Below are 13,022 nucleotides of genomic sequence, written 5' to 3' on the forward strand. Positions count from 1 at the left end.
AGCGCACGCTTGTAATCCCCGCGCTTGGGAGGCGGAGACAGGAGGATCGCGCAGGTTTGAAGCCAGCCGTGCGCGCTGGCTTAGGAGACCCTGTTTAAAAAAAAAAAAAAAAAAAAAAAAAAGGTAAAAATAGGTCTGGGAGTGTAGCCCAGAGGTAGAAGGGTTTCCAGGAACCCCAGTACCACCAAAAAAAAAAAAATAAAAAATAAGAAATAAAGCTCCCAGAGTGGTGAAGAATAATGACACAGTGACAAAGAATGAAGTCCAATAGATCTTAAGTAAAAATTTTATGTTAGAAAGTGATGTTCAGCACGGCCTTGATCTTGCCATGTCTGCTGTAAACATATTGAAGGTGGCCCCTGTCTTTTCCTCACCCCACCGCTGTCAGCTCAGGCCTGCTGGAGACAAACTCCAATTCTTGTGTGTGTGTGTGTGTGTGTGTGTGTGTGTGTGTGTGTGTGTGTGTTACCGGGGTTCCTTCTACCTCCGGGCTACACTCCCAGTCCTAGTTTATATTTTTGAAACAGGGTCTCTTATGCCAGCGCGGCTGGCTTCGATCCTGCGCGATCCTCCTGTCTCGGCCTCCCAAGCGCGGGGATTACAAGTGTGTGCCACCGCGCCCGGCTCAAACTCGAATTCTTACACATCTAATTGCTTGAAATATAGCCCAAATGAGTGGTGTACACGCACATACACACACGCCCCATTTTAAAAATTTACTTAGAAGCTGGGTGTGGAGGCACATGCCTGTAATCCTAGCACATGGGAGGCTGAGACAGGAAGATCACAGGTTCAAGGACAGCATCAACAGCTTAGTGAGATCCTTTTAGCGAGACTCTGTTTTCAATTTCAAACTAAAATAATGCTGGGACTGTATCTTGGAGCTAGAATGTACCTAGGTTCAATATCCAGAACGTGTGTGTTCCCAGGTATGCATGTATACACACACACACACACACACACACACACACACACACACACACACTTTACTTGGAGCTTGTCTGTTTGAATAACTTGCAAAAATATACTCAGTATCCTCTAGCCATAAATAAGACAAGCTCCCGGGCTCCAAGGACTCCAAGTGGCTGCTGCCCTTGCAAGCTCTGACCCAGACTCCCCTCTATTCTGGGGCAAATCACAGACACGAGAGCCCCCTCCCTCTCTTCTCCCCGGGAAGTTCCTCTGCCCCTTCTCCTTTCTGAGTGGGCCCTAAACTGTCTGGAAGATCCTCTGCTCTGAAGGACTTCCGTCCCATGAACTCTGTCCACACTCACCGCATGCTAAGGCCAGTTCATGGCCTGCACTCCTTAAACTCACTACAATTATGCACAGACTTTCCCACAGAAATAGACTGCTGGGTGTATATGTTAAAATATTAACAGTAGTTTCTGGATGGTGAAAACATCTTGATGTTTCAGGTTTTGTTTTTATTCTTTTATCTTACCTGTATTTTCTAAATTTTTAATGAACAGGTATCATATTTGTAAGAAATATTTTATTTTTTTTAAAAAAAGATAGCATATAAAAGTTGTTTTACGATTCTGAATTGTTTTATGACTCCTGGCTGGAAAAGTAACATTTCAAGGGTACAGAAACAGCTCAGAGTGAAATTTCCGAATTGCTTCAAGCATCCTTTGAGAAACTAGGCCAAACCGGGGGCAACACAATAGGTAAACATTCATTCTAGGAAAATCTTTGAGTGGCTTAGGAACTAAGTAAGCACTTGGGAAGGAAAATGCAAAGTGATTAGGAGCAATTGGTGTGGGTTCACTAAGGCAAGCATTATATAGATAACCCTTCTTCTAATTCTTATTTATCAAAACATAAAAAGTATGTATGATTTTAGCTAAACATTTGGAAAAACCAAAATGCAGAAGAGTGAGTCAGATAATAGATTTAATAAGATTCGTAACTGGGAGACTGAAATACACGTGGTCCAGGGGACCGTCCACATGTGTCCAGCCCCTCACGGTGCAGATGGGGCTGGAAAGGATGGAAGTGGGGTGGAAGAGGCTGTGCTTCGTGACAATGGACTCCTTTGTGCTCCTGTGCCTGTCCTGGTTGCTGTTCCTACTGTAGCAGCAACAAGTAGCATGCCGAGTTTTGGGGGACAGTTTATAGTATATTCAGCATCATAAAAGTCCATTTGGTCTGTGCCATTTTGATATTTGGAATAAATTTATTATCAATCTAAAGATGAATTATGGAGTTGAAAAATGTGTCCACAGTGAGTACAGGGATATTAAACTTCAGAGTGAGTGCCTCATGTAAATAATTTAATTACAATGACATAAAGAAAAAATCAACTCAATGAAACTCCAGGCCAATTCCAGTTTAATAAAACAATATATATTCTGAGAATGTATAAGAAATGCTAGTTGACTTTGTTTATATATAAAAAGCTAAGAGTTGGATTACCCATTTTCATGACAGTACAATTCATAGTAGCCATATTATGGAACCAGCCTAGATGTCCATCAACAGACTAATAAAGAAAATGTGGCAGATACAAAGAAATTTTACTCAGCCATAAAGAACAAAATTATGTCATTTAGAGAAAAATGGAAGGAGAGAATATTGTGCTGAGATCAGCCAGTCTCAGAAGGCCAAAGGTTGTATATATCCTTTCATATGTAGAAGCTAGAACAAAATAAGAAACAAAGAGGCCTTCGGTCTATAAGGAGATAGACCAGGAGAATAGTGGAAGGAGATTGGGGAAGAAGGATGAGGAGAAGAAAATGAAGGTTGAGGAAAGAGTCCAAATGAGGTCTATCAATCTCAGTATCATGTATGGTGTGGGACGAAGGGGGAGTGGGGTGGAATTCAGAGGAAAAAACATCAAGTTACGGGTACATGTATGTTTGTATCACTGAATCGCACTGTGATGTATCATTATTATGCACCAAAAACAGTATATAAAAAGTACGTCAGCTATTGAAAACATGTTGAAGAAAGTATTTCTCATAAGCACTAAGAAGGTATGGTTTTCTACTGTTTACCTTGCCTTACTGCTTCCATGGAACCATCTAAGTTAAAATATGACTTACCAGCCAGGCGTGGTGGCTCACGCTTGTAATCCCAGCATTCGGGAGGCGAGACCAGAGGATCATGGTTCGCAGACAGCCTCAGCTACTTAGTGAGGCCCTTCGCAACTTAGTGAGACCCTGTTTCAAAATAAAGAATAAAAAATAGGGCTGGGGGTGTAGCTTGGAGGTCAAATTCCCCTGGGTTTCATCCCCAGACTCGCTCCCCCCCAAAATATGTATATATGACTTATCTAAAAGGTGAGGTGAAACTAGTTGTCCTCAAAAGTCAGCACTGGCCAGGCATATCATCCCAGTACTTGGGAGACTGAGACAGGAGGATCACAGGTTTGAGGCTAGCCTCAGCAACTTGGTGAAGTTCTCAGCAACTTAGCAAGACCTTGTTTCCAAATAAAAAATAAAATAAGGCTAGGGGTATAGCTTAGAAGTAGAATGCCTTTGGGTTTAATCCCCAGCAACACAAACACACCCACACCCACACCCACACCCACTCAGCTTTGTTCAATTTTATGTTTCAATTTTTAAACATCATTATTTTTCTAAGAAAAATGGAAACTAAGATTGAACTACTATTTCCCCAAACCTTGTCTAACTCTCAAATATATTCACATCAAACCACTGGCTATACGGTGAGTGAACAATTATTACATTTCATAGTATCTATTTGCAACATCATACAGTAGGACTTTTGTCATTTAGAAAAAAAATTTTTAAAGACATCTATGAATTGACTTGGTATTCCCAAAAGTACCAATCACTGGACCAAGACTATATAGTCTTCATTTTCGTTACTGATCCTGTCCCGAATCAATAACCATCCCATCTTTGTGGACAGCATTCAAATCTTTCAGCATCTGCTTCTCACCTAGGCTCTGGTTTATAATCTCCTGTCTATGGTGTACCAGTATTGGGAAGAGGTTTCAAAATGTATTAATGTACCAGTATTGGGAAAGATTTCCAATTTTAAAAATATATCTTTGGTAGTAAAGAAAGCCAGGAGCGCCAGGGAAAAGGGCCTCTTTACATTTCTAAGAGAGACAAACTGACTCAAGGATGGGCGGAAATCCCAGATCCCGGATAAGAGGTGTGGGGTCTGTCCTGGAGAAAGAGCTGCCCCCCCCTCAGAGCAGATACCTGGGCTAGGGCAGCATATCTACATATCAAAGCACCTGCAGCAGACTTGGTCTGGATAAGAATGCTCAGCATGCAGGGATTGTTGGTGAATTCACTTGAAACACCCTCCTCCCCGTGCCATTTCTGAATGGCATGGGGCTTTAACTGTCTTCTGTATTTCTATATTTTTAATAAACTTCTTTAAATCTTCAGCAAGTGTCCGAGCTATGTATACTTATCCTTAGCTCAGGACAAGAACCCGCAGTTTTTCTGTTTATGTGGTTGTGTTGGGGGAATTATTTCTCCCCTCACACACCGCAACATATTTCACCGTAACATATGGGCCATTTCATTTAGTGTCCATCACTTCAGTCTGTCATCTAAGTGTGCCAAGCTACAAACTATTTGTTAAACAGAAGGTGCATGCTTGGTGATTTTTATCCTGTGATATTAGGATTTTAAGCCTCAAAGCAAACATTATTTTACCTCTGAGCCAGGCAACTCACCCATTCTTTGATCCTTTATTATTATTATTTTTTTGGTGGTACTGGGATGGAATCCAGGGGCTGTTTACCTCCGGGCTAAACTTCAGGTTCTGGCCTTGAACCTGTGACCCTCCTATCTCAGTAGCTTGTTTTTTTTTTTTTTTTTTTTTTTTTAAATCAAGCTGGACAACTGCAGCCATTGCACTGGGGATTTTACACTATTTGATTATTATAATGTTGATATATATATATATATATATACATTTAAAAACTGCCACTTGCTATTTTCTATCTTCTCTTCTGTTCATTTGTTCCATTTTCTGTCTTTTTGAGGGTTTTTGTCCAATTTACTTTTATTTTTAATTAACAAGTAAAATTTTATATGTTTATGGTGTACAAAATATTTTGATATGTGTAAACACTGTGAAATAGTCAAACTATTTAGCACATATATTATCTCACATACTCATCTGCTGCATATGTGGTGAAAATACTTAGTCTACTCAGCACTGTTCTTACTATAGAATTGTTTTCCTTATATATTTTAGATGTTAATTTCTTATCAGATGTGTATAATTTGCAAATATTTTCTCATTTTATAGGCTGCTTTTTAAATCTTGTTTTAACTGTGCAGAAGATCAATGTAATCCCAAATGTCTGATTTTTAAAGATTCATTTTATATTCTTTGTTGGCTCATTATAACTTATATATTTTTAATGGTTGTTTATTTATTTATTTATTTATTTATTGATTGATTGATTGATTGATTGCAGTCCTGGGGATGGAACCCAGGGGCATTCTACCTCCGAGCTACACCTCCAGCCCTATTTTTTATTCTTTATTTTGAAACAGGGTCTCACTGCGTTGCAAAGGGCCTAAGTAGCTGAGGCTGGCTGTGAACCCCGATTCTCCTGTATCAGCCTCCCGAATGCTAGGATTACAAACGTGCACCACCACGCCCGGCTTAGTGGTTGCTTTAAAGTGTGTAGTATGCAACTTTAATTTCTAATTCATTTTAAGTTACGTTAAACCACATCTGGTGTAAGAACTTTGCAAAAAACCTTTAGGCTTTTGTGCTACATGTTATAAATCTTCAAGTACGTGGTCACTGTTTTTACTCTTAAAGCAGTTGTCATTTGGGGTGCGCTTTCTTCCTCTGGGTAGATTCGGATTCCCATCTCCTGTACTTCTGTTCGTTCTTGAAGGGTTTCCTTTAATGTTTCTTACAGTGCAAGTCTCCTGGTGATTAATTCCTTTAGCTTTTATTACATCTAAACACCTCTATCTCACCTTTGTTTTGGAAAGAAATTGTTTTGTCAGGTATAGAACCTTACTTTGATAGTTTTCAGGCATATATATGTATTTTTTAAAAATTTTGGCTTGTACTGTTTCTGACAAGAAATTATTTTCCAATCTTTGTTCCTCTTAATGTGTCGCTCCCTTTCACAGCAGGCTTTATTTATTTTAACCAATCACTTGCTTTATGTATTTTGAGGTGCTGGGGATTGGACCCAGGGGCATTTTACCATCAAGCTGTACCCCCAGCCCTATTTTTGTTCTTTGTTTTTTGAAACAGGGGGTCACTAAGTAGCTGAGGCTGGCTACAAACCTGCAATCCTTCTGTCTCAGCCTCCCAAGTACTGGGGTTAGTAGTGTGCCCCAGTATACCCAGCTTTATTTATTTATTGTGTGATATTTGGGATTGATCCCAGGGGCAATCTACCTCTGAGCTATATCCCCAGCTCTATTTTACTTTTATTTATTTTTGCGTTACTGAGGATGAAACCCAGGGGCATTCTACCTCTGAGCTACACCCCCAGTCCTATTTATTTATTTTTTTATTCTTTATTTTTGAAACAGTGTCTTGCTGAATTGCAAAGGGCCTAAGTATCTGAGGCTGTCCCAGAATCACAATCCCCCTGTCTCAGTTTCCCAAAGGCTAGGATCACAAGCCTGCGCCACCATACCTGGCTTTACTTTTATTTTGAAATAGGATCTCACTAGGTTGATAAGTGTCTCGCTACTTGCTGAGACTGTCCTAGAACCTGTGATCTTCCTGTCTCAGTCTCCTAGGTACTGAGATTACAAGCGTGTGCTACCACATCCAACTTGCTTATTATTTTTTATTGTAGTACTGGAAATTGAATCCAGGGCCTCATGGAAACTAGAAAGAAGTCTTAACATGAGAGCTGCAATGTGAATCATGTCAGAAAGCTGTCTCTGCTACCCACTTTTTTTGGTGTGTGTGTGTTAGTACTGGAGATGGAATCCAAGGTATTCTACTTCCAAGCTATACCTCCAGCCCAATTTTAGTGTGTGTGTGTGTGTATTTTTTTGGTACTGGGGATGGAACCCAGGGGCTTTCTACCTCCAGGCTATATTCCCAGACCTATTTTATACTTTATTTGGAAACAGGGTCTCACTAAGTTGCTGAGAGCCTCACTAAGTAGCTGAGGCTGGCTTCGAACCTGCGTGATCCTCCTGTCTCAGCCTCCCAAGTACTGGGATTACAAGTGTGCGCCACTGCACCTAACTCATCTTTTTTATAACCTATACATCTTGCTCATGACATTTTGCCGACACATCTTTTGAAATGCATCTCAAGTATTCCCCTTTCACCCAACCCATCTATGCTATTTTACAGCTAAAACCTCTGAAAAGATCTTCCTGGTTCTAGTCTTAAAGGTAGTTTATATCTTTGTATTAAACTATTTTTTAAAAGACTGTGATTTCCTCAGAACTTAGAATATGATGTATATTCACTCAAATAACTTGAATTAATGAATTTCTCTCCTCTAACCCCAATATGTTAGGTACTTCCTTGGCTTTAAAAAACATGTCATCACTTCCCTCTAACCGTGGACCAAGTCTAAGCTGAGGCTGCTAATCAGCACTTTGTAAAATGTTTTGTTAATCGACCTGTGTGAGCCCTGCTGCGGTTCATTTCCAACCCGTGCTATCCTGATAGCTGGCATTACCTCCAGCCTTTTCTTACATGCTCCTTCCACCTCAAGGGCTCTGCTCTTCTGTCTCCTGAGAGGCCCTCCTTCCTGGGGTCTGTGCGGAACTCCTTCCTCTCTGAATTTCCACAGCATCCACTGTCTGTGCTTGAGCACTTTCATTGCTTTTCTACTGGAGTGTGTTTTTTTGGTTGTACATGTTTACATTTTGTCTCCCGAGATGGACTAACATCTTGGAGAAGTAGAAGGCATCCTTATAACTCCTTTATGTATCTCAAGGCATTGTGAGTACTCAAGAGATACATGAAAAATGAAAACAGAGTCTTGGTTGCTTTTACACAGGCTGACACAGCCACTCACTCACAGGGGAGTGGTGCCTCGCCCTCACATTATTTCTGTTGCTCACATTGTTTCATGGTATGTTTGGTGAAAATCACCTCATAATAAAGCTTTCTGGGCTTTAAATCAAATTCTACCTTATAGGACATTACTGGTTAGAAGTTCTGAAACATGTCACCTTATTACTTTTATTCAACAAATAAACCCTGTTCCCAGTTTCTACAGAGTAATTAATTTGACATAAGGTCATATCAAATAGTATATCCACAGAAGCCAAGGAAATCCTGGTATCACATAGCCAGTGAACATAAACTGGCATTTATTTATGCAAACATATTTAAAAATTCCTCTTATGTCCTCAAGGGAATAATTATGTTATCAGAACACATAAAATGGAAGATCTAAAGTGAACAGCAAGATTTCATTTTTAGTTCATAAAAAATATTGAGGTAAAATTCCTTTTCACAAAATGGAAGAGTTGGCCAGAGGGTGAAAATGTAAAAAACATGTTTCTACCTTTGAAGACATGAAGTCTATTTTTAAAAAGCATTCCAATGATAGGAATTCCTATAAAAGATGAATTTTTCTTGTCGTAACGACATCTTAAAAACCTACATAGTTTTACCATTTGCCAACTAAATTTAGAACATATTAAAATAAACTCCCCATAGAGAATCCTTTTTTTTTAAAAACTAGGAAACAGGTAATTCACATTCTGATAAAGAGCAAAAGACAAGTGCTTTATTATGAGGACTGTTCAAGTAAACTTTCAGTGTGCACCAGTGAGAGTGAATAAAGGAAGGGCTGCGTCGACTGTTCTGAATGAACACTAGGTTAAAAAGGGCTACATGATTTTGCTTCGTTTTTTCAAACATCACCCTTTGCTAAGGCAAAAATACACTTCATTTTAGAACAGAACGGTTACAGAAGAAAGCTACATCACAGTACAGTACAGAATGTAAGATCCATCTTGGTCTGGAGGCCATTACAGAATGGCACATCACCTACACTTATGAGCTTTCCAATGTAGTTAGAGTTACAGCATTTATCACAGTTTTATTTTTCTTTAAGCTGATACAATTTGAATACACTTTCTATTTCTCAGGAATGTGCAGATGGGGCCCATGTTGATATTACAGTAATTACAACATTAAATAACATTGCACAGTCAACCTCCAAGGCTAATTCAGTATAAAATAACAAGTATTAAAAGGTACCCTTACCAGTGGCTTTACATAGCATATGTCACTAAGTATGAAAGAAAAGGAGGCAAATGCCCAATTACAAAGCTGCACACTATAGGCATAATGATGAAGAATAAATACAAGAAATCTGGAAGAATATTTAAAACAAATGGGTTACCTGGGAACAAGCTGAACAACCACTTAAGAGTAAATCAAGAGCTGTTACACATTTTAAGTTTTGCTCATAAGTCTCTTAAGTACTTACAGACATTACACTGGCGGGTGGATGAGGAGGGAGGAGAATGAGGCAAATGTCTCCAATGCCAGTTAATTCCTGAGGTGGCATTATTTCTTAACTGATGCATTGATCAACACTGTAAAGATGAGTTTGTGCTATGAGACAATCCCAATATTATTACGTTTCCACAATTAAATCGCGGTATTCTGAAGGCAGCAGACCAAAGTGACGGTTTAGGTTATAATAGCCAGATGAAGTATTGACTCTTTCCAATTTTGCTGCTACAATTAGCAGTGGGTCAGAAAATACTTAGAAGTTCAAGAAACCTGGTATAGATTTAATTTTCCACCAGTACTTAATTAGTTCAAGGCAAAGCTACTTTGATACATTTAGTATCTTCTCAACTAAACCTTGTTTGGTAACAAGGGTAAGAGCAAAGATAAGCAGGAGTAGTTGTGTGTATAATAAAGCTGATGAGCTTCTGGTTTAATTTTAATATAATTTAAAAATAATTTTAAAAGTACATGCTACAATTGTAGACTATTTCTGTGCACTTTAAATTCTGTACACAATTTTCAAAATTGCATGATGGAGGTTAAGAATTTTAAAAACCCACCAGAATGTAAATAACAAGAAAAAACATTTTCAACTCAAAGCATAAAACGTACATTTATGTGCAGAAATCTAGACAACTATACAAGTTTTTAAGCAATCATATTTTATTATACAATTCTATGAACAGAAAATGAACAGAAATACACAACATACTTACCTGTACATGTGACCTACTTTTTAAGCTACAATATTTATTATGGTTCATACTGACATTAATTTTACAGTTCATAACTATGTATAACCTTATTGCATTAAGGGCAAAGTCTACATAGGGAGATTCACAGGCGAACCACATTCAGCATTACTAGTACATTCAAAAACTGTACCTCATATATGACGTGTTTTCCCTGATCCTGTAAGTCTGGATTTCTTTACAGCTTAAGCTCATTTGCTATTTTGGATGCGATGTTCTTAAAGGCGATAGATGTCCCAGATATTCGCTTAAAACGGACCCCATTAAGTGACAGCCGTGGCAACTTGCAGACTTCCATCTCCCACTGTACGAGGCTATCCTGTCTAGCGTCTCCATGGACACAGAAAAGCAAAAACCTCTCTTTTTGCTCATAATCACAGTTGTTTGCATCTAACACTTTTCGGATTTCTCTCATCATGTCATTAGGGTCCATCGAACTAGTGGTCTTCATACTCCATGTGAACCGCAAAGAACGCGGCTTGGAATCTTTACCCTCCTCCTTGTCTCTTTCTTTTGGTTCCCCTGCTGTACTTCTGGAAGCAGAAGTAAAGGAGAAGAATGAAACAAAAATTCAACTAGCAAGAATCAAAACACATATAAATCCAAGCGGTCACAGCCTAGTGCTTAATCACACTACCCAATTTGTAAACCGCCTTCCAAAAGATACAAAGATTGATGTTATCTTGCCATTGCAAAGAAAGACCTGAAGATGCCATGTGCTCTGACTTAGTATCTCCCACCTAAAGTAGCATGCTTTCTTAAGTACATTGTTTGTGGGGAAAAATTTGCATCTGAATAACTTAATATTTTTCTGGTTCCTTCATATTTCTCTGTTTAAGAGTGCAAAAACAGACTATATTTATGTTTTAAAGCGCAAAGCAGGGCTACTAGGATTTTGCTTGTAAAACACATTTTTGAAATATTGAGAAAAATTTCCATTTTTTCTTCCCTTTTTGAGTAGGGGAAATGTAATGACTATAGAGAGAAAAAGAGATTTATATCTGATATAGCATCATAATTATGTAAAGAAATCACCTATCACAGCATACCTCTTGATATCCTCTAATGGTTTCCCATTTCATTGAGGACAACCTGACACTAGTCCACCAGGCCTCACGGGGTTCCTGCTCCAGCTCCCACCACCCATCTCTCACTATCCCCTCCCTGCACACACGGGCATGTGCTTGTCCAGGGTTCTGCTGCAGGAAGGCTTCCCCTCAGGTGGCTGCATGGCTCACTCCTTACTTCTTCTAAATCTCTGCTCACTTTCATGAAGATTCCCCTGAACACCCTACTACACCCCAACTCCTTCCCCAGAATGGCCAAACACTCTTACCCTACTCTTTTTTTCTCTGTAGCATTTATCACATTTTAATACAATATTTAACCCATTTATTAAGTTTGTTATTTATCATCTATAAATTCCCAAAAGGGTAAGAGTTTTGCCTATTTCAATCACTGAGATTCCAATACTTCCAATCTCAGGTATTCAGAATTATGCTAGGTACATAGTAGTAGTATATAATTAACACATATGTGCTAAATTTATCTCACTTAATTTTGCTTATGTAGGGATTTCACAATATAGAACCAGAAAATCTGTTTCAAAAAACCATAGGAAGGTAAAATTGATAGATTATTCATTAATACCATATAATTAAATATAATGATTATATAATATAGTTAAATATTGCAATTTTAACCTGATAGCCTTTCTCACTTCTCTGTGATTTATGGAAGTAATTATATGCTCTGAAGGAAATTTATGACCTACTGTATCTTTTATATTAATATAAGTAGTACTTATGTCAAGACTACAACATAATATATACTTATATATACATTTACATACATACAGCTTGATGTATATTGTTCCTTTCATTTCTATGTATGTGAGTCCCCAAAGCTCTGCAAACTAAGCTTGAGACAAAAAGGAAAGGAATAGGTGGAAAAAATAAATCTCCAAAGTCTTAAGCATGGAAAGCTCTTATTTCACGTCTTTAACTTCGTCTCTGCTCACGGAACCTAGGCCTTTCATTGTGGGCCTCCCTGCGCTGCAGAGCCACGCAGAGGCATTAACAAGCGTCGTGTGTCTACCTCCCGTGGTGGAGTCAGCACACCAGCGCTGCACCGGGCCTGAGAGAGCGCTTGATAGAGCTCTCATTTTAAAAACTGACGGTTAGGAAACGTAAATCACTTTTCTAAGGTTGTAGAGCTGACAAGGGAAAGCCAAAGACCAAAAATGAAGTGTCTTATTCCTCCACTTGACCGTAACAGGCAGACACAAGGTGTTCTGCTGCCTGGAGCTCACAGGCATCACACCGATGGTGGCAATGTTGAAAGCTCTTGGAAGTGCTGATGTCAACAGAATAATGTCCAATATGTACTGAGTACTTCCAAGGTGTGGGAGCTGTCTTAAGTGCACAACATATATTAATCTCTCATTTATCTCTCACAACAGCCCAGGATGAGGAGACAGACACAGAGGACTGAGGTAACTTCTCCAGAGTCACCCAGCAATCCAAGAGTCTGTGCTTCTGACCACTATACCACATCTCTCCAAAACGACAGGCTCTCACTAGAGCTAGTGTGGTCCTTCCTATGTTCTTTGCTGCTTCCTTAGTTGTAAAATAGGTGTTTTTGTTGAACCTGGTTGTTGTGAGGATTAAATGACCAACAAGCACCTTATGGATAATAGGTATTCAATAAATATTTGTTGAAAAAACACTCAATGATCAAACAAATGTGACAGGTGCTTTGTAAACATTTATAAAATGTTTACATTAGTTACTAAATTCATACACTAATAAAATTAGGTAGTCACATTAAAAGGATAAAAGAATACATAGA

General features: G+C 38.8%; 1 protein-coding gene across 4 annotated transcripts in view; it reads right to left on the reverse strand.

The window, feature by feature from the left end:
• Nucleotides 1-10,350: 10,350 nt before the first annotated feature.
• MARK1 (microtubule affinity regulating kinase 1) overlaps nt 10,351-13,022 on the reverse strand; it is a gene marked incomplete at both ends in the record, with an annotated part of 135,216 nt that continues 132,544 nt past the window's right edge. For all 4 annotated transcript variants that reach the window (XM_080699259.1, XM_080699258.1, XM_080699257.1 and 1 more), the window contains one exon: nt 10,351-10,705. In XM_080699259.1, coding sequence (XP_080555385.1) covers nt 10,351-10,705 — 355 coding nt within the window. The remainder of the gene's footprint in view (nt 10,706-13,022) is intronic.

This window comes from Muscardinus avellanarius (genome assembly GCF_963383645.1).
Source record: "Muscardinus avellanarius genome assembly, chromosome: 7".
Classification (NCBI taxonomy): Eukaryota; Metazoa; Chordata; class Mammalia; order Rodentia; family Gliridae; genus Muscardinus; species Muscardinus avellanarius.